Source organism: Eretmochelys imbricata, chromosome 10 (genome assembly GCF_965152235.1).
Source record: "Eretmochelys imbricata isolate rEreImb1 chromosome 10, rEreImb1.hap1, whole genome shotgun sequence".
Classification (NCBI taxonomy): Eukaryota; Metazoa; Chordata; order Testudines; family Cheloniidae; genus Eretmochelys; species Eretmochelys imbricata.
In genome coordinates this window covers 58,204,263-58,227,564 of record NC_135581.1, presented here as the reverse complement: position 1 = coordinate 58,227,564, position 23,302 = coordinate 58,204,263, and the positions used below count along the sequence as shown (strand labels likewise).

Genomic DNA, 23,302 nt, shown 5'->3' with positions numbered 1-23,302 from the left:
TTATTAAGTGTTTCATGAGGACACAGTAATTTTTGGATCTCTTGCTAAAGATCTGCTAGGTTTTCTAGATTATGGTAAGAAGCTGCCTGTTGTGAGAAAATTCCCACTGTTTCATTCTTCTCAGAGAGCCTGTTAGGAGATGGTTAGTTAATATCTGATAAGGGAAGAATTAACTCGTAGGGTTTGGGGGAGAAAGATGCTCCTATTGGGATCCAGGAAGTGGGTGGGCAGAAGCCCGCCCACTGCTAAAGGGTCCCTCCCCCACCCCCAGCCTAAGGGAGGGATCCACAGGACCTGGAAGCCAAGTGATTTTGGGAGACAACTAATAAAATAACATGAACAGGGTCAAACAAAGGGAACCTGACGGGGATACCGAGCAGAGAACCGCGGACAGCGCCCACCGCTCCTTGAAGGCGTCAAGGGAGTCGGTGGATGCTGCCCAGAGGAACTATGCCCGGATGCGTGAACAGACGGAGGAAAATAAGCCCCACAGTCACAGTCTCCATCGGCCAACCTCGTCTCCCTGGTTTTATAGATGGCCATTTTAGCCAGGGCCAGGAGGAGGTTGACCAGGAGGTCCCGTGGCTTTGTGGGGCCACGGATAGGGAGTCATAGATAAGGAAGTGAGGGGAAATGTGTAGCCAGAAACATAACAAAATATTTATGAGGAGCTGGAATAGGGGCTGCAAACTGGCGCACTCCAAGTAAACGTGCGCCAGGGTCTCCCTTCTGCTGCAGCAGGGGCAGGTGTCCGGGTAAACCGTGCCAAATACACGCCCATGCTCATGGCCCCGTGAAGGAGCCTTGATGCTGCAAGGCAAAATGAAGCAACATTGGGAGGATTCTGAAAGGCTGGTAGCTAACTTGTGTGTGTATAGAGTAATGGGATGGGACAAGAGCCTTTGGTCTGGTTGGTCCCCACACATCTCTTGCTCCCAAGAGACAGAAGATTATGCTGCTTGTGGGGAAAGGAGTTGGCTCTTTGCAGTACTCTTAGCCAGTTGACTGCTGCCAATATCCTCAATTTTTATATAACTTGATTAGCGTATTGTACACAAATTAAATAGCTTATTAGATCTGGATGCATTAGTCAAATTCTACAACTATTTGAAACTAAATCTAATACCATGTTTTAATCTGACATATAAAGCAGATACTGCTATGTTCTATCAGTGTCTACAGATCTATTGTTTCAGAGGGTCTGTAACTCATGCCAAACAACAATTTGGGTATTGATTCAAGATCTCTCTTTAACTTTGTTTAAGAATGTATTTGTCTGGGGTTATGATCATCTGTGCTGTGCGGGCATTGCTCTATATTATTTCATCACATCTTAAAAATCCAAGTCTAGACAAATGTTTTAGGATTTTCTCAGCTCTTCGATAAACTAATAGCTAACAGAGATGCTGAGGGTTGGCTGCCCTAAAGAGTGAGATTTACAGTCCCAAAGAGTGAGATTTTCCAGCTGGTGTGTTAGATCACCTTTGGTCCTTGGTGACCACCAATAGTCCAGGGTTTTAAACCAACTGGCACTTAATAGTTAGTTTTAAAATGTACACTGCTTAATATTGCATGTGAAACACTTAAATGTCCTAATTCATCATAACGTCCAGGGCATGTGAGCATTCTATATGCAATGCAAACTGATGGATTTTAATAAAAACAATTTATTTGCTGTCTGGAACAAAAACCTGGATGATGGTTGGAGATCCCTGAGGACCTGAGTTGTTAACGCCTGGTTTAGGCAGATTGTCAGTGGACAGTATAAGAGAAATATTCAAAAATAAACTGTTTTTATATAAACCTAACAAAGAGAATTGTTTTATCAATACAACAATGTTTATTTTGCATATCACCTTCTCATAGTGATCATCCATTTGAAAAACACTTTTCAGTAGGACTGTCAAGTGATTAAAAATATTAATCACGCTGTTAAACAATAGAATACCATTTATTTTAAATATTTTTGGATGTTTACTACATTTTCAAAGATACTAATTTCAATTACAACACAGAATACAAAGAGTACAGTGCTCACTTCATATTTATTTTTTGATTACAAATATCTGCACTGTAAAATAACTCAAATTATATTTTTCAATTCACCTCATACAAGTACAGGTGCAATCTCCATCGTGAAAGTTGAACTTACAAATGTAGAATTACGTACAAAAAAATAATTGCTTTGAAAAATAAAACAATGTAAAACTTTAGAGCTTTACAAGTTCACTCAGTCCTACTTCAGCCAATTGCTCAGACAAACAAACTTGGTTACCATTTGCAAGAGATAATGCTGTACGCTTTTTGTTTACAATGTCACTTGAAAGTGAGAATAGGCATTCGCATGGCACTGTTGTAACAGCGTTGCAAGATATTTATGTGCCAGATGCGCTGAAGATTCATATGTCCCTTCATGCTTCAGCCACCATTCCAGAGGACATGCTTCCATGCTGATGATGGGTTTCGTTTGATAACAATCCAAAGCAAAGCGGCCTGATGCATGTTCATTTTCGTCATCTGAATCAGATGCCGCCAACAGAAAGCTTATTTTCTTTTTTGGTGGTTCAGGTTCTGTAGTTTCTGCATCAGTGTGTTGCTCTTTTAAGACTTCTAAAAGCATGCTCCACACCTTGTCCCTCAGATTTTGGACAGCAGTTCAGATTCTTAAACCTTGGGTTGAGTGCGGTAGCTATTTTTAGAAAGCTCACATTGGTACCTTTTTTGCATTTTTGTCAAATCTTCTATGAAAGTGTTCTTAAAACGAATATGTGCTGGGTCATCATCCGAGACTGCAGTAATATGAAATATATGCAGGATGTGGGTAAAACAGAGTAGGAGACCTACAGTTCTCCCTCTCCAAGAAGTACAGTCACAAATTTAATTGATGCATTATTTTTTTAACGAGCAGCAGCAGCATGGAAACATGTCCTCTGGAATGGTGGCTGAAGCATGAAGGGACATATGAATCTTTAGTGCATCTGGCATGTAAATATCTTTCAATGCCAGCTACAAAAGTGCCATGCAAAGGCCTGTTCTCACTTTCAGGTGACATTGTAAATAAGAAGCAGGCAGCAATATCTCCTGACAATGTAAACAAACTTGTTTGTCTTAGCGATTGGCAGAATAAGAAGTAGGACTGAGTGGACTTGTAGGCTCTAAAGTTTTACACTCTTTTTTGTTTTAGAGTGCGGTTATGTAACCAAAAAAAAAAAATCTGTGTTTGTAAGTTACACTTTCACGATAGAGAGTGCACTTCAGTACTTGTATGAGGTGAATTGAAAAATACTATTTCTTTTGTTTATCATTTTTACAGTGCATATACTAGTAATAATATAAAGTGAGCACTGTACACTTTGTATTCTGTGTAATTGAAATCAATATTGAATGTAGAAAAACATCCAAAAATATATAATAAATTTCAATTGGTATTCTATTGTTTATAAGTGTGATTAATCACGATTAATTTTTTTAATCTTGTGAGTTAACTGTGATTAATTGACAACCCTACTTTTCAGTAGTATTTGATTTGGATATAATTGTTCATATTAAATTTACAGCAAACTAAAATCAGATTCTAAAATAAATGCAAAATTAAAATTAAGCTTAAATAAAACACAACCAAATAATAGTCCTTTATTTTTACATTTTATTTGAAGTAATTGAATTTAATGAATCTGAAGCTAACAAAACATAGATAGAAAGCTGTAGCTCACGAAAGCTTATGCTCAAATAAATTGGTTAGTCTCTAAGGTGCCACAAGTACTGCTTTTCTTTTTGCAAATACAGACTAACACAGCTGTTACTCTGAAAACATAGATAAAGGATTCAGGTTTCACATTTCTTTTAAAATCTATATTGGTTTCTAATTTGGTGTCTGATTTCATTCATGTACTTTGTTACATTGCCATGCGGCCCCTTTGCTGCTGTTACAATTTCTTTTGGTGGCTTAAACTTGAAATATGACTCAGGATTTGCCAGCTTCACTTGGATAATAGAGGGCTGTTTCCCATCTAGTCCAAGGGTTAGTCTGAATGGGCAATAAGGCTGTCAGGAAAGATATCTTTAAACAAGGGACTCAGGTGGTCTGCACTTGCAAGAGGAATATTTTGCTGTGCAAGCAGAATTGTAACTTTCGCTTCGGCATGTGTCTCCAGGGGAAAAAAACGCATTTTGAACAGAAACAAAGTGTAATGTATAGAAACAAAGATTTGAATATTTTATAAAGGTTAAATATAAAAATGGGAAATAAATAGACAAGACATTCAAACAGTATAACCAGCTTTTCACAAGCATGTATGTTAATATGATACAAATAGGGAGGGGATATTTTTGTTTGATGTAAGAATTGCAAGTTTGTGTCTGTATAACTTTGTATATATAACCTACTGTATTTTAATAATCCTGTTGCCTTGGATAAAGGCATAAACTATATTAATTAATATTTAACTCTCATCAGGACACATTGAAAACTGTACAGAAAACAGAAAAACTTGAACCCAATAAAAATTAATTTATAAAACACTAAAAGAACATTGCAAACAATATTTTGTCAAACTCTAGGAATAAATGACTGCACTAGTGCAAAAAAAAAGTCAGCAAATAGCATAGCTACATGCCCAACTGAAATGTTTACCTGTCATTTGGGTTTCACTTCTGATGAGATTGTGTATGTGCTTTTTCTCTAACAATTCTGATTAAAGTTCTGAGGAAGTGGGCACTCATCAGTTCCTATGGTCAGAGGGGATCACTGACCTCATATATAACAGGGGTCATAGAACTTCCCCCAAATAATTCCTAGATCACATCTTTTACAAAAATATCCAATCTTGACTTTAAAATGTCAGTGATGGAGAATCCACTATGACCCTTGGGAAGTTGTTCCAGTGGTAATTTTTTTTGTTTCATTTATTTATTTTAAAGGTTGTTAATTAAAGATGCCACCATTTTGTCAAAGAGCTTCAGGCAGATAGAGGTACTCTTTAAAAGTTGTCTAAAGCTTTGAGTTGTAGAATAAACTATAACTTGAAAACTTTTTTTTTTAAGGAGACTATATTCTTGATGCAAAACCAAAAGAGATTTCTGAAATTCAACGTCTAAATTACGAGCAGGTAAGAAACAGAGTTTCTAAAAAAGCAATTTTTTGTTTTTCAGTAATGAGCTAAAGCTTTTTTCCCCAAAAAAATTACTTCTGTTGAGATTTGTAAAATTCACCAATGTATGGAAAATAGAGCCTTTGTTCTTATTTATTCAGTATCAAACTTAGTTTTACAGTATCTATCCTAAAGTAGAGAAGATTAGTTATTGCTATACGAATCACTTTCTTGAAAAAATACAACCTTTTTTTCTTGTTTATAGTAACAGATTGGCTTTGGGCTTAGTGTTCAATCTGATTTCTAAGTCTCTGCCTCTCTTCTAGCAAAGAAAATAAAATATCTTTGCATGCTGTTATATCCGCCATGGCAAAATGAGTTCCTTTATCTGCAGCAAATATAGTGACAGACTCCATTGTACTTATTTTAAAGTAGTTCATATTTCAGTTCAGATGTCCCTGGAGTACTGATGGTAGGTACTTATTCTGAGAAATCTGTGATCGCGGAAAACCATGCTTTTCAGATTAGCATACCCTATTCAGATAGGAATAGAAAATTTAATCACTTAAAATTTATCTGTAGATGCTGCTGTAACCAGATCACAGAAGTAGTACAGAGAGTCTTAAGAATTCTCTGAAGTGTTTTATAGCTATTTCTTTTAACTTCAATTGAGGATATAGTAGTTGATATACTTATTTCATTTTTAAATATAACTGAGGTAAAGGTGTGTCTACCATGTATGTATTTTTAATAACAAACCTGTTGTGGTTACTACTGGTATAGAGTGATTGCCGCATTTAGTTTCAGAGGTGGGTGATACTATGTATATGTTTGAAAAGAGCTTTGGGAGCCTTTTGGGATTAGTTACTATAAATATTAATTTTTTAAAAACCACCCTGTAGAGGCAATTGGGGTATGTGCAAATAGTAATTTTCTTACTAAAACCAAAAATCATTATACGTAGCCAAATTAAAAGGACGTGCTCTGCATGAAGCTTTTGAAAATGTACTCTATGATATAGCACCAATAATGCATTCTGAATTTTTTAAGTCCTTTTTTAAAATGTGCAACTTTTTGTGCTTCCTGTTGATGTTTAAGAAGTGACTGATAGCAACACCAGCCAGGATGCTCAGCTCGTTCCTCACTTTTGTTTCAGAACAAACTTTTGTCTGATGTCTCTTCATTTTCACTTTGAGATTTGATGATGCTTGTGATACTGGTAAACATCTTCTTGTAGGATCTGGAGAAAGATGTGTACCATCAATAAAACAGTGAATCTGACCACAAAGTAGATTAAATGGGAGAGGAATGGAAAGAAATATTTTTTTCTTTTATATTTTGTTTATTTTAATCTTATAGGTTACTTGTTATAAATGTATACCTAACTTTGTATCTGTTTTCAACTGGAAATGGATTTTCTTGCTCCATTTTAACTACTGTACTAAAAAGGCAAAGTGACATCATGAAAGCTTGTATGCGAGCTCCTATGTAAGTGCTAACTGTGACTGATGTAAGCAGTTTTTCTTTAAAAGGTGTCTTGAGCCACTTGTGGGTGTTTGAAAGGCAAATGTCTAGGAACATGACTTCGCAATTTCAACCTGGTATCTAAAATCAAGGTGGATGTTCCTTGGTTCATACATCATCCCCACTAATAAACTGAGCATTACACAGATATAACTGAAGTCACAATTTTGAGACAAAGGGCTTTCACAAGCTAAGGCATAAGTTGACATTTAGGGTCTTTATTCCTGTATTGACATATTAGTCAGAAAAAATGCATGGCAGTGCACTAGAGATTGCATTTCTACAAATCGGGCAAGCTACAAAGATTAGATCAGTCAGGGACTTCAGTGTCTAGTGCTGTTAATGCAGCATCATTCACAAACTTTACTTCAGATCTTGAAAAGAAATCCCTTAGAGTAAAAGTGTTTGGGAAAATACATTAAGAAATCTAAAACTAAGGAAACTGATTATTGCTCCTGACTTTTCAGGGAGAGGTTCCTAACTTCTCAAGAAGAGGCACACTAATGTGCCATGCAGACCTTGCTACAATGCACAAAAATGACGAACCTTTGTGTTGCTACAGTTGGTATTTGATTGTTAAATTGCTTCTTCTCAAGGAACTGAAACTTTAAAATCTTAGAACATGATTTTAATCACTTGTATTGCCTTAAGCGATTAGGACAAAACATTGAGATCATGCAGAAATATTTCTTATTACAGACCTTGCTAAATTTACAAGATGCACCTACTAGTCAGTGTGAGATAGAAAAGATGAAGGGGATCTGTGCTGGTATGTTCCAGTAAAAAGAACATGATACACAAAATAATGAACAGTATATAGAGAAGATAGGAGAAAAGTGGAACAGAAGTACCCAACCTAATATAAGGAAAAGTGGACCTTTTAATGAATCAATTAGCAACACATTTCAGACTAATAAGGAAACAGTTTTTCATAAAACACGCAGTTAGCTTGTGGAACTGACTGCCACAAGATACCAATGAGATCAAGAGTTTTGCAGAGTTCAGAAAAAGGTTGACATTCATGTTTATATTGATAATGAAAACATCTAGATTACAGTGGAAGAAACTTCCCTATGAATAGGATATTCCTGTTTACTGTAAAACTGTTTACTGTTTACCGTAAAACTGTTTACTGCAGTTTTTCTTGCATGTTCCTCTGAAGCAGCTGGTATTGGCCACTGTTGGAGATAGGATACAAGATTAGATTGACCAATGATCTGGTAAGGCAATGTTTGTCTTTCCTACCCATCCCAGAGCTTCCTGGCTGCTGCGAAGGAGAGAAGCTTTAGTTACTGTACTCCACTCCTCTCCTCAGCTTCCTGGCTACTATGGGGTGAGGGAATAGAGTGGGTCAGATCTCCACTGTTTGACTTCTCACCTAGAGCCTCTTCGGTGCTGGGTAGTGTGAAGAAGTGTGGTCCTTCATCTACCTTTAGTCTCCACTTTTTGAGTCTGTCTCCTCTGTGAAGCGCCTGCTTCTGGTGCTATGTTGAATTGCTTTTGCTACAGCAACAGTGTAAATTTGATACAATTCTGGAGTTTCATTGCTTCCCACATGTTCTGAATAGAAGCAGTGAAACAGACCCGAGTCTAAACACTCTGCTGGTGCTTGGTAATGCTGTGCAAAGGCATTGGAACTGACCTCAGATTTGGGAAGACAATGCTTAGTTGGTTTACATTTTGGAATATTTACTCTAGAACCATAAAGAACAGAAAAATAGTTTTTGTTTTTTAAATTAAAAGCTTAATTTTTGTAGAAACTGCTAACATATGCCCCCAAGTAGCAGGAAAAGCTTCCTACTTGCTTCCGGTGAGTGAATTTTTCTAGCTCCATCTACGTGTGTTCATAGCTTATTCCCTGTGCATAAAATTCTTAAAGAAGAGGGGGTGGGATTTCATTGGGAGTAAATGATTAGAATTTTGAAATGGAATTATTTTACTTTTTATTACTGGATCTCCTTATTTGGTTTTGGAGGATTTACACATACACCTTATATTCGCTGTGCAAATTGAGTGGTATTGTGGAAAATGAAATTGACATGGAGCATAGTCTTTCAAAATTATCTAAAATGATTTATTTTGTGTTATAAACTTTGATTGGTGTAGCTGACATATAATGCTTCATGTGTCCAAGTGAGTGCTAAATTATCAGTGGTTACAATAAGTCTTGTGGTTTAGAAGTTATTGGAAAAATATTGTATAGTGGTAGACACAGTGTACTGGAATAAGGTTGAAGAAAATTAGCTACCCATTTACTCTTTGGCCTCCCCTTACCCAACTGGATGGGTTTACCATGTAATTGTCATACAATTTTTTTTTTTTTGGTATGTTCCTTTACATCTGTAAAGAGGCTAGTGTAGGTATATTTTCACTTCCATGCCAAATTGCCTTGTAAATATATAAATTGTCATATTTATCCAGTATTTTCTAATCTTATTAGTGCTCACTTTGTGGAGGAGCAAACACAATCCTTCTTATGGCAACCTAGTTGTTTCATCTATTTTCTCAGCAAATATTTCATAGTGCTCCGGTGAGGTATTGTATTTCTAAGAATGCCATTCGAGTTTCATAATACAGCTCCTTTTCTTTGTGTAACATGGAACCAGAGTCTTCAGCCATTGCTGATGTGGGCATTATAATAAACTTATGCCTCAAATGCTATTCCAGACTCTTCTGTGCATTGCTACTTTCCCATCCTTCAAATCAATAAATTGAAGTCAGGGCTGGAAAGTAGGAAAACTGATCTTATTTAAAAATAAACTCTTTACTTTAAGTCTTAAGGCCAGGAGCTGTCTTTGTTATACAGCTTGTATGTGGGACTGGGACCTCTGACATACTACCTCAATATATATAAATAGGTTTAATGAACTTAAATTGTGCTGTTTAGTACATGTAGATTATTTGTTAAATAAAATTTGTAAATGAATTTATATTTTCTTGTATTTGAAGATATATCTTAAGTTGTGATACTGGTGTAACTGAGAAAATGTATTGAATCCATTGTTTACCTAATGTGCCCTTTTGCAAGTTGTATATAAAACACTGAATCAGATGAATTATTAACTTACAAGAGTAGCTACCAAGTGTAGAAAATGCTCTAGTGCCATCCATTTGGTTCATCTGTATTTTTCTTTTTGTTGTCAGAACATGAGTGATGCAATGGCTATCCTACATAAGCTACAGACAGGTCTGGATGTGAACGTGAAGTTCACTGGTGTACGAGTTTTTGAATACACACCTGAATGCATAGTATTTGACCTTCTTGATATCCCTTTGTACCATGGATGGTTAGTGGATCCTCAGGTAAGCAAAATTAGCTTAGATGATGAGTTATCTATGTCCTGTCTGAACTATTTTACATTTTACTGATGTGTATGGCACATCAGAATTTTCAGATTCTTGTTTAATTTTAACCTAAGGCTCCTAGTCTCTCTTGTTGTTGTGTAGACAGGAGTTACAGTGAGCTGATCATGTTTTCTTCTGAGTCTGCACCCTGAAAGATTAAAATTTCACCTTGAAGTGTGGTGTGAAATCATACTGTTCATTTTAAGGGACTATAACTTTGCAATGATTGAATATTATAAAGTTCTAGATTTTAGACAAGTCTATTTCAAGTCCTGCATCAGTGCAAAATAGCACTGCTGGTCTAGGGAAGTACTGAGTTTGTTTTTGCCCTTTCCAGGAGTGGTATTCATTTCTTACCTTGTTTGCTCATATAAGAGTTTGGACACTAAGAAGTTAGTGAACGTGATGTGACTTTCCTCCTTCCTGAAATTCCTACCTGCTTTTAGCAGCTTCTGTTTCAAGAACTGAGTGTATTAAAACCAAGTTGAAAAAATGAAATTTTTATCTTAAACAAAATTATATCACTTATTCTTAAGATGGGCTGGCTGAGGCGCCATCCACTTAAGAAAAGAAGGTGATACTGTTTGGCTGGGGAGTTATACGGCTAGAATAGCCTCTCTGTATGATTGATGTGTTCCTAATGATTTGTAACTCTGTCTTGTAATTATCTAAGCTCTTTTCTAGTTGTGTTTTTTGTTTCACCTGGCAATTTTCTTGGCCAGAAAATGTTTTCATCTCATTTTAGCACTACAGACAGCAACCCGTCTCTCTCTGATGTGCTCCCTACATCTATAGTTCAGACCTTTGTGCACTCTATGGGTGACAATGTTGGAGAACAGGAGAAACAATAGTTGTTGTAGTTTTGGCCAAGGGAGAAACACATATTGGTGTTCCAAAACTTTTCTGGTTTCCTGTTTGCTTCCAGGTGCAAATCAAGCCTTTCTTACTGATATTAATAGTTATTTATTATTAGGTTAGTCTTTTGTGGCACCAGCTATGACTGAAGCCCTGCTGATTTAGAAACTCATGAAAAAGTGATCCTTGGTCTGAAGAACTTAGATTTTAAGTGGGTATTTACCAAGTTTTGTCTCAGCTACTTGAGCATCTGACTCTGTGATCTTCCAATATGGTTTAAATCAGCTGACATGCTCATGCTATAGTTTCAAGATTTGAGTATCTTGAGATTTGGTCGGGAGGATGTCTTAATGGAGGGACCTTAATTCTGGAAATCATTTCCCATGCTGATGTAACAGATCCAGAATTTCCTTAGCTTTTTACATTACTTCTTTAATGTAAAAAGCTAACTGTTCCCACAGGTATTTCTCTAACAGATCACATCTACATTTTCAATCTAGATGACATTAGTTAACTTGATTTTGTATAGATCAAGACTTATATGAGCTTCCGGAGACAACTGTGGCAGACATATACTTTTTTAAATTGTGAAAACTTTGTAATAGCCTTCCTAAAATAGGAATGCATTATTTTTTTGTATGCTAAATGTTTGAGTACTTAAAAAAAAACAAAAACAAAAAAACTACTAGATGAAGCCATCTCATTTTTTAACTTTTCTTTGGGATCCTCTGGAACATACATGTAAGTGATTTGCAGCACATTATAGTGTATCCTAAAAAGGAATAAAGAAATGTGGCTTAAGTAGGCATGTATTGATTGATTTTTATGTGACCCACATGACACATTGATTCTGCAGAGTCTAAGTTTTCACATTTAAAAAATAAAGTTTGTAACTCTCATAGTTGCAGAGAATCTTCCAGATGTGTACCAAGTACAACTAATGCAGCCTGAGTTTGCAGGCTGCCTACAAGAATGGGTCTGGAAAGTATGAAGGCATGATACAGAAAAAAGGGAATAAGAAAGGAAGTGGGAAAAAATTTGTTTTTTATAAAAAAAAAAACCCAGCCTATTCCCCACTAAGTGAAGCTGAATGTGCCAATAACACAACTGAAAAAATAATAAATAACTGAAAGTTGAGGTATTGATTAAAAGACTGATTCTACCCCGATCTTTTTATGTAGATCGCCCACTGATATAACTCTGTATTGAGGGCAGTGGGTAGTATTAAACTGAAACCCTAGCTCATACTCCATAATTAAAATGGAATTTTGCACACTCCACAAAATGTGTGCAACATCCTTGGGTTAAGGCTTTTCAAACCAGGGCTTTGTATTGACCTTAGTGTGGTATACCCAAAAGACTAAAACCTCTTGTGGACAATTCATTTTTGATATATTTTATCTTGTTATGAACACTTCCAGTAGGCACACAGGAGCAAACAATGGATTTTCTGTTCTTCATAAAGATAAATGAATTATTTGTTTTTCCAGATTGCTGACATTGTGAAGGCAGTTGGTAATTGTAGTTACAATCAATTGGTGGAGAAGATAATCTGTTGTAAACAGTCGGACAACAGTGAGCTGGTTAGTGAAGGTGGGTGAATGCTGCCATTGTAATTTTTTTCTTCTTTAATTACTGGAACTAATGAAGTGCAGTATCCATTTATACATTTTTAAAAATTATTAAACTTTTTTTAATTATACATTTTGTATATTGCTCTACTGTATATGTAGTCTGTCCCGTGGTGGTGACATCCATGTGATATACTGCATTAATCATGCACACTAAATCTCAACTGCATCTTTGCCCATTAAACCATCTGCACTGGGATTGCCCTCTGAGATTGGAATTTACAAAGCTTTGCAAACCTCTGAGCTCTGCTATTTTTAAATTTTAAAAAGCTGGAGAAATCTTTCTCTTCTTACAGAATTTCATTAGTTTGAGGTCTCATGGGCAACGTTCAGTCAGGGTCAGTGACAGGTTTCAGATCTGCTATGTCTCAACATATCTTGTCTAGACATGGAAACTTTATATCATTTGGAGAGGGGAAAATCACTATTAGAAAGATATAGTACTTCTACGCATGGTAGGTCTCAAGATTTCAGACTGGAAACATAAAGAAAAGCTATTATACGTTATTGAGACTTGTAATCTATCAGCTGTTCTTTCTGTGGTTTGTGCATTTGGACTCTGTAATAAGGGAGCCTTCCTTTACTGGTGAAGGGATATGAAAAATAGTGTCAGTAAAAATGCACGTGTGTAAACTGCACATGTGTGAGTGAGCATGTATTTCACACAAAAAAAATACAATCTATTTTTGTTCTAAAGTTTGATCCATAGACTATAGTTGATTCAGGCAGGGATTAATTTTTGGAGCCATCATTAGTTGGAGGCTCATTATGTTTGTTGCACTGAGAGGCAGAGTCTCTAATCGGTAGTGGGGGTCATCAGTGGTGATCTACAGAAAACACAGGAGCTTAAAATTTTTCATTCAACTTTTCAGTTACTGCAAGGTTTAAATCCATTGTGCTCTGAAAACAAGTATGCATCACCACGTATTCAGTTTTCTATACAATTGCAAGTATAGGTAAGTAGTTTGAGAGTTTGAAGAGCTAAAGATTATTCTTGAAATATTCAGGACTGGTGCAAGCTTTATTCTGATTCTTCTACAAATAGCCTTACTTTAATACTTTGAAATTTAAATAGAAGTAGATCCATTCAAAATTTCATGGGTGGACTCCATTTTTAATTTGAAGTTAGTAGTCTTTACAATACTGTTTCTAAATATGCCACAGAAACCATTGTGAAAATGTTGTTTGTCAGTATCAGAAGGGGTATAGCACAAGCCTGACCAGTGTTTAGTTTCACAAGGCTTTGTGACTTTTGCAAACTGTCTAATCTCTTCAGTTCCATAAGGTTTTATACCTGAGGCAGTGTGTTACAGAGGATAGGTGTGACATTCTCTACCTTAAAGTAGCATCCTGAGACCTCCCCCCCATATTCATTACTAACATGAGATTATGATGTGTGTTGTACAAAGTATACCTTGTGAGGTATCATTTAACAAGTCTTGATCTGTTCAACATTTAATATGCTGTTGGATGGTATGTACTGTCATTGTATGTGAAGTTAAGTATCGCTATATGTGTTTACTGAAATATGTTGTGAGGTTGGGAACGCCCACAGCCAGCCTTTCAGTTACAACAAAGAAGGCCCCGGACAGCGTTAATAGCCCTTCAAGAAAACAATCCTATCCCAAAGGCTCTTTAAAGCAGTGGAGATTATTGCTTGTCAAATGGGGACTGACGGATCCCTGCAGCACAGCAAGGATCTTTCTAGCAGCTAGAAGAAAGTATAAAAAGAGAGACAGTGACATCACTTGGCCTCTCTTCCCTCACCCCAGATCTCAACATCTAAAGCACATCTGGAAGACAAAGATTTTGAACTGGGGAAGTTGGGTCTCAGGCTGGAAGGTAGTCCAGTCTGTGTGTATTGAGGAACTGTAACCTGCTTGTATCATCTGTTAGGGTGAGACACTGCTTGATTCAAATCTTGTTTAGTCTGTTAGAAATGCAGTTTAAATTCTAACTATTTTATTTCTTAGATAACCAACTTTGATCTCTGTGCCTGCCACTTATAATCACTTAAAATCTATCTTTCTGTAGTTAATAAATCTGTTTTACATTTTACCTAAAAGTGTGTTTTGGTGGAAGTGCTTGGGAAATCTCAGCTTCGATTACAAAGGATGGTACATATCCACTTTCCTATGAAGAACAGGCGAACTAAATATGAACTTACACTGGTCAGGTATATGGAGCTGGGCGGGAGGGGGGGATTGGCGAGACCCTCTCTATTGATGGTTCATGAGTGGCTGGGAGATCATTCATGTAACTCAGTTGGGTGTGTCCCTGCCTATGAATGCCTGTGTAAGTGCAGTACCTGTTAGAGCAGTGGATCTCAAACTTTTCTTTTCTTTTTTTTTTTTGTGGACCACTTGAAAATTGCTAAGGATTTTGGAGGACCACTTAATCTTTCCAAATGTGGTTTGTACTGTTAGCTAACTATTGTAAAGCGCTTTGGATAAAAGCACTATATTAAAAAAATGATAAACAACATTGTTTATTCTACAAATAAAAGCACACAACTCATATTTTAATATCGATAGACTTACCTTTCTAATGTGATAGGTGTGCCCCTTTTCTCCGTGCTGCAGCTGCCACAGAGCTGAGGCTGGGAAGGAGGGCTTTCTCTCCCTGGCAGCTGCAGCCCTGGAGCTGGGGAAAGTCACCTCTTTTTCTCTGGCTGCCGCAGCCCTGCACATCCCAAATTTCCTCCACCCCTTCTTCTCACCCCACTGGCCCCTACCACACCCCCCCAAGGCCACCACCTCACCTTATATGTGCATCTTCTCCAGGCACCTAATTAGTGGAGCCACGCCTGCGCGGCTCCACTAATTAGGTGGATGGCCCTTCATTCTCTCGTGTGCAGCTGCCCAGGTTCCACGAACCACAGTTTGAGAACCTCTGTGTTTGACATGAGCCTCACAATGTGAGAGGCAACCCAGGCTAGTAGGTTTGGAGGGCTAAGCAGTCTCACAGTCCAGGTTGCACCAGGAGACTCTCTCAAATCCTGTTCCAATGTCCTATTGTGGCAGACTTAGGTTTTATTCCTGGCTCTGCCACTTGGCTGCTGTGTGGTTTAAGGCAAGTCAGTTTCATTTCTCTATGAACTCTGTTACTCCTTCAACCCTTTGTCATCTTTATTCAGATTATAAACTGTCTCCTGCTGTGTATTTGTATAGTGTTTAGTACAATAGTACCCCAATCTCAGTTGGGGTCTCTGTGCTACTGTAATGAAAATATAAATAATAGTTCTTGGAAAAAATATCCTCTAGGTCAACTAGGTAAACACTTAACCTCAGATTTTTAAAGATATTTAGGCATTGCTGCCCTCGTGTTGTAACACCTAATTGATTTATGAGCCTAAATTTCATATTCAAAAGTGATTTAGGCAGTGCACTCAGAAACGCCTAAATAAGGGTCCAAATAATGGTCTTGACCCACTTAAAACTTTTAAGTTGCAAACTAATACATGCATTTGCTCTAAACTGATGACTATATAAGCCAGTTTGTTTTAACAAATATAAAATTCTTCTTATCTTAATATAATAAAGGGGCTACCTTTAGCTCTCATTACCTTGTGGGAGGAAACACCCCTGTGCTATCCACCTCTACCTGGAATCCTTTCAGCTAGTTACCATCTTCCCTGCATAGGCAGGCACCATCCAGAACCACAACATGAATGCTTAACTCAAAATTTAGAATAAATATGACATGGTTTATGAGGTACTGGAAATATTGGGAAAGTGGTAATTTTCCATATTATTAAATACAACCATTTTAGGTTTTCTACAGAGTCATGGAATTTTAAAACTCATTTTGTCCATATTTAGAAGTGGCTTCCAAATAACAGATTGGGGAGCTTTATAATAGTCCTGTACCATGATGCTGTTTAAGAGAATTACAGAATTGTTTACAAGAATAAAGGTAATAGTAGAATACAAATAAGATTTACAGTGCTGATATATACTGGTCAATCTAACAAAGGCATTGTCTGCTGTACAAAATGGGCAAGTCTTCAAAGCTCAGCTGTTTTGGAGCTAGATGTTTGAAAAATGGAAAAAAAAATTTTTTTCATTCTTACTTTACCAAAACATTACTGAAGATTTTGGTAGGTGTTTTCAGAAAAGTTCATCTTTGGACAGGGACCAGGTATGGAAAAACATCCAAAAAGGTGATTATTTTTTTTAAAAAATCCTGTGACCTTGTAAAACTGTTAAATTTAACTGTTTTGAAAACTTGAGGTATTTGTTTGCTTATAAGGAGCCTGAACTATAGTAAGTGCAAGAATGTTAAATGGAATAATCCTTTTATGAAGGCTCTAATATGATTGAATTTTCAGTATGCTCATAAGGGAACACATTACTTCTCCCTTATTTACTATCTGTATTGAACAGCTTTATAGCCCAAACTGTTGGAAATAGGTGGGTAACTGTCTCTTGTAGTGAAATGCCTGACAGTGTTGGTAAAAATTATTTTTGATTGGCCACATTTAAGACTTTGAAAATTGCTTTAAGTACATGTAAAGTACATTATTAAAGCTGATCTGAAAGGTGAGGGAGGCACAAAAAACTGGTTGCATACTTTTTTGTGCATCTTCATAATGCATAAAGAGAGCCTGAAAAGTTTGTGTGTATGCGTGGTTTTTTATTTAGTTCATATCTTACTAATATCAGAAATGCCAAGTCCTTTTTTTGTTCGAGGCCTTCTTCACAAGACCTGGAGATTGTGAACGGGGATCCCGGGAAGGTTAGATAGCTTTTCTTTTGTTAGGCAGGCATTTGATCTAAATAGATGTTAATAAAGTGGACAATTTTAAATAGTGTGAATAAAAATTATTTCCCCTCACGTTTCTTTTTCTTGGTATTTGCAGTGTCATAATATTACTAGTTCTCCAGCAATCCACAGACTCTTCCAGGAAAAACAGTAAACAAACCTGAATTACTACTGAAGTGAAGTGGGAGATTGCCAATCTGTGTCTGTTGCCTGGGGGAGTCCTATGTCTCCCAGAAGTGCAACTTCTATCTGGCCCTCAAGTCTAGGGTAAGGAAAAATACAGAAATTAAACTCAGACTGTTAAATGGCTGAAGGGAGCATTCCATCAGCTTCTGAGTCAGGTTAGTAAATGAACTAATACATCTGTCTCCAGGCAGATCCAGCACCCCGCAGGCTTCCCTTGAGAAAGTCCTTTTGAAGCCTTTAGGGAAGGTTTCCAAAAAGAGGAACATGGACTCTCACCTTAAGGCGACAGCTCTGAAAAGATCTAAGTCCTTGGTGAGATATAGGTCTCCAAAGCCTTCACATCTCTACTTATTACCCTCTGAGTTGAAGGATTCCTCCTCCAGTATCGCTGTGGCCATAAAATCCCAGAGCACAAAGGAAAGACATGGTTCTGATAGGGCCTTGGTAACCTCTACCGCCAAGGAGGGGAAGCTTAGAGAGTTGGGACTGGCACTGTTGAGTTCAGCCCAGCCTTCGGTACCCATGCATGCGGCACCCTTAGGCAACAGCACCAGACACCATCGGTGTCTACTTCGGTACGTCCACGGTGGCTTTGGCGACCATGGTCTCAGCTACCTCAGGGGTACTACTCCCCCTACTCAGTACCAGAGGAATTCAGCTCTACTAAGGACCTCTCAATAATGGATGAACCACAGTCCCCCTTCCTGATGGGTACTGAGTATCTCTTAGTACTGAAACCTGATCTCTGGACTACTGTCCTCTAGTACTGCAGGATTCTCCACTGTTTCCTGCAGGTGCTCCCCCTTTGGATCAGATAGAGGCAGATGAAGGAGACTTCCAGTCAGTATCCTCTATTTCTGTTCATGGTTCTCTACACATCCATTCAGGATCCCATTCTCTGAAAGTCATAGAGAAGATAAGGCTAATTTATCAAGGGTGGTGAAACCATGCATGCCACTTCTACTTCTCTATGGGCCCTACAGTGGCCATTCTGGGGCCCCGAGCTGCTTATCTACAGCAATGTACCGGTGGTCTGGCAAAATCTCACAGGGAGGGCAGAGTTGTACAGCATTCTCCTCCCCAACCAGCCCTCACCTAGGAGGCGACATTTGAGGAGCGGGCAGCTAGGGCGAATAAGCAGGCCCCCGTCAAACATCTGTTTCATTCTTGCATCTGGATGAAGCAGTTATGCCTCCACTACCATCCAGGGCCAATGATTTCCAGCAATATAAAGACTTCATAAAGAGGGTAGCTGACACCCTTCATATTTCTCTCGAGGAGGTCAAGGATTCACAGCACAAAGGGTTGAATATCTTGTAGTCAGCAACACTCCTTGAGGGTGTGTTACTAATCAATGAGGTGCTCCTAGATCTAGCTAAGATGATCTGATGGACACTTGCCACTATTCTAACCATGTGTAAAGGGGTGGATAAGAAGTGTTTATGTTCCCTCTAGGGATTCTTTTTGTTCTCCCATTCCCTGCCTAACTCCCCGGTGGTGGATGTGGTAAACAAAGGGGGGATGCAGCACTTCTCTCTTCGCCCCCTCCTTTCCCCCCATATGAGACAGACCAGAAAATGCTGGATCCCTTTGGGTGAAAGGCCTATTAATCAGCAACTCCTTCAGTTCAGGATTGCAAATTATCAGGCCCTGATGGCCGAATTATAATGAATTTGTGGCTTTCGTTGAACGTCTGCCCCAAGAACATAGGGCGCAATTCTAATCCATCTCAGAGAGCTGGTTGGTGGCCAGAACTGCTGTGGACACTGCTGCTAGGTCCTTCTCCATGGCAGTGGTTATGAGAGCGCATTATGGCTCCATCTTTCAGGGTTTTTGAGAGAAGTACAGAACAGTGTGGAAGATCTCCGCTTGACAGTCATAAACTGTTCTTGGAGGCCATGGATGAGTCCTAAAGGACTCCAGGGCTACTTTGTGATCTCAGGGCATATATACACCTACATATAAGAAAAGGTTTAGTAGGTCACAGACTGGCCAGAGATCACATCCTACTCAGTTTTCCAGATCCCATAGATCCACTGAACCACTCACAAAGACAGATTTCAGAGAGGGGGTTGCACGAAGCAATAGTTTTGGGTTGGTTGAGGGTTCAAAACCACCTCTGCCTCTGGATTTACAGCTGTGCCTATTAGCTCACCTCCCTCATTTAGAGACCAGCTTGCCTACCTCCACCATGGTTGGAGGCAGATCACTACAGACAAGTGGGTAATAGAGGTAATATCAGGTTAAACCATCCATTTTATGTTGTTCTAACTTTCATTCCTCTTCCCTGTACCCCTTCAGGGCCCCTCTCGTTAGCTTTTATTGAGACAAGAAGTGAAATCTTCTTCGATTAGGAGCAATAGAACCAGTTCCTCCTCCTCCTCACAAAGAGCAAGAGATTTTACTCTAAGTATTTCCTTCTGCCGAGGGACGATGGAGATTGATCTTACATCTAAGACTTCTAAACAAGGTAGTAAAGTCTCAAAAATTCAGGATGTTGACTCTGGCAGCTATAATTGCCTCACTAAAGAAAGAGGATTGATTTTCAGCTCTTGACATACAAGATGTCTATTTCCATATAACAATACACCCATCACATAGGAAATACCTATGCTTCACTCTAGGCCAGGATAATTTCCAATACTGAGTGCTTCCTTTCAGCCTTTCCTCAGCCCAAACATTGTTCTCAAAAGCCCTGACCGTAGTGGCTGCTTAACTCCAACAAGAAGCGATTCTAGTCTTCTTGTACCTCGATGACTAGCTACTCAAGGGCCGTTCCTACAAAGCACTGCTGTCTTTCACCCAGATGGCCCATGCTCTGTTCCACGAGTTGGATCTGTAGTTGAATGTAAAAAAAAATCCACATTAATCCCTATACACATGATACAGTTTATAGGGGCATATTTGGACTCATTGAAACCAGAGCCTATGTTCCCTTAGACACATTTGTCATCTTATCAGGTCTGGTACAAACAATTCAGGGGAGACCTCAAAACACAATAAGCTTCTGGGACACATGGCAGCTTGCACTTTGTGACCAATCATGCAAGGCTATCGCTCTGCTGCTTCCAAAAACTGTACTAAGGCTATGTAGTAGTCCTGTTTGTCCAGCTAGCCCTCTTGATCAACTGAGAGAAACCACCCCTGATTCCAATGCAAACGTTAGAATTTATAGGAGCCAGAATAGATTTGGTAACAGCTCAGGCATACATATCTCAGGATAGGTTCCTTGCAATCCAATCCCTAGTAAATGGGATGATCACTAACCCGGCCAGGGTTGTGCAGACTTAGCTGACACTGTTGGGTCATGTGTCCACATGTACATATGTGATGCTGCTTGCCAGACTTCACCTGATGCCCCTACAACTATGGCTCAGGTCAGTCCCCAGGAACCATCTGCTGAGCAAATCAATGGTAATATTATTCCGTGTCATGAGAGCACTGACCTGGTGCCTACCCCCAACAATGTTCAGAAAGGAGAACCATCTGAAACCCCATAACCATCCTGAACACTGATCACGGACTCATCTAGGACAGGATGGGAGCACCCACCTGGACCATTGCCAAATATAAGAGAGATGGTCCCCGGAGGAGGTGAGACTACACACAGAAGTGCTGGAGTTTTGGGTCATCAGGCCAGTGTGTGGTCTCCTCCTGGTACCATGGCACGTTGTAACACACAAACCAACAAAACACTGGCAATATATTACACATGCGAGGGGGTGTGCTATCTCCCCCATTGTGTAATGAAGTGATCAAGTTGTGGAATTGGTACTATGAAACATCCCTTTGATAATGCTGCACCTGCCAGGAACCAGCAGTGACATAGTGGGTTTCCTGAGCTGGCATTTAGTCACTGACCACAAGTGGTTGCTGCAGAAATTCACCAAGAGTACATTTTCTGTTGTGGAGGACATGGGTAATAGATCTGTTTGTCATCAGAGATAATGCAAAGTGCTCCAGCTTTGCTCCAAAGTCCATGAATCCAGAGTCCCTCCAATCACATTCCTTTTGGAGTGGAGTTAAAGGCTTTGTTACACTTTCCCACTGATTCTACAGAGTGACTACCAAAGCCAGATGAGAGCATCTCAGGCTCATCCCCATAACTCTGTAATGGCTGAGACAGTTCTGTCTTATGAACTTGCTATATCTGTTGGTGCAACCCCCGAGCAAGATCCCACTCCACCCAGACCTGTTATCACAGGGACAGTTACTTCACCCAGACCTAGTGTCACTACAACTGAGTGTCTAAATGCTGCTTGGATGAGTATCCTGGAAAAGGGCTGCTTGTCACTTGTCCAGGGTATCTTGATTCTAAGCAGGAACCCATCCATGAGAAGAACCTACTCTAAGTGGAAGAGGTTTTCCATATGGGTGGCCCAACAGGCTTCGATACCTAAGATCCTGGACTGCATACTGCAGTTGAAGTGCTCTGGACTTGACTTCCCTCTGATACGGTCGCTCTTCATCTTCTCTCCTCTTACTGTATCAAAAATCCTCAAGGACCTCACATGTGCTGATCCAGTGGTCACTCTCTATAGTACTGTGTTGACCAGACTAAATATTTCATGTTGTCCCAAGCCTGTTCTCTATCCCTGCTTTTGGAGTCATTAGCCAAAAAGTGCTTTGAGTTGCATGGAAGCTGAGGGGGGTCATGGCTACATTTCCCTTTATGTAAGTGGCATCATAGACTATCAGGGTTGGGAGGGACCTCAAGAGGTCATCTAATCCAACCCCTTGCTCAAAGCAGGACCAATCCCCAATTGTTGCCCTAGATTCCTAAATGGCCCCCTCAAGGATTGAACTCACAACCTTGGGTTTTACAGGCCAATGCTCAAACCACTGAGCTATCCCTCCCTCCTCCACATTGATGACATCTTGAAGAACTACAGTTACATAATAATGTAACTATAGTTATATTACTTTTGTATTAGTAACAATATTTCCTTCAAGATGTTTCTCTCTCTCTCTCTCTCTCTCTCTTTCATATATATATTTCTGCTGTGTGCACGCCTTCCACTCTACTACAGGATCTTGTTTCATTTGGTTTCTGTGCTGAAGGAAGCGAGTGGTGGTTGAGCTGCTTCACCCTCTATGCCCCCAGTGCAAAGTATGAGGATACTCAGGGCCATGTGTGGTTGCAAAAGACACTGTCAGTCAAACAACTCTGATCCTGAGTAAATGTGGCGCACATACACCAAGAGTGGAATGAATAAATATACACAACACATCTCAAACAACTCTGGTTAATGTACGTTTCCTAGATGTGTGACCTTGTGTTTTGTCTGTATTAAAATGCTTGCTGCTTAAAGGTGCCCAGGTTATTAAACGATCCAGATCACTCTGCAGAACTGACCTGTCGTTATCACTGTTTACCGTCCACCAATTTTGGTGTCATATACAAGCATTGCCAGCAATGATTTTATATTTTCTTCTGGATCATTGATGATAAATATATTGAAGAGTTGGACCAAGAAAAGATCCCGGTCAGACCCCCACTAGAAAACCCCCTATTGAATGATGATTCTCCATTTACAGTTAGCACCTGAGATTTTCCAGTTAGCCAGTTTTTAATCCAATTAATGTGCTACCTTGATTTATTATAGTGCTGTTCTTTTAAAATCAGGATTCCATGGTGCTAAGTCAAATAACATGATTGGTAAAATGCACTGTTTTTGTACAAGAGAGATTTTTAAAAATCCCACCTCTGTTAAATTATTATTATTATTGATTTGTATTACATAGGAGCCCATTGTGGAGCAGGACCCCATTATGCTAGGCACTGTACAAACATAGAACAAAAAGACTGCAATAAGATTGCAGTAAAAAATTTAATGCTTTTGTGACCGTCTGTACAAAATCTATTATAGTCTTGTAAAAAGGGTGAACATAGGGATACAAAGTATG

At 38.8% G+C, this 23,302-nt stretch overlaps 1 protein-coding gene across 10 annotated transcripts in view; it reads left to right on the top strand.

Annotated features, from left to right (window-relative positions):
* MINDY2 (MINDY lysine 48 deubiquitinase 2) overlaps positions 1-23,302 on the top strand; it is a 114,073-nt gene that overhangs the window by 31,622 nt on the left and 59,149 nt on the right. For all 10 annotated transcript variants that reach the window (XM_077827991.1, XM_077827988.1, XM_077827986.1 and 7 more), the window contains exons 3-5: positions 5,044-5,108; positions 9,759-9,917; positions 12,305-12,407. In XM_077827991.1, coding sequence (XP_077684117.1) covers positions 5,044-5,108; positions 9,759-9,917; positions 12,305-12,407 — 327 coding nt within the window. The remainder of the gene's footprint in view (positions 1-5,043; positions 5,109-9,758; positions 9,918-12,304; positions 12,408-23,302) is intronic.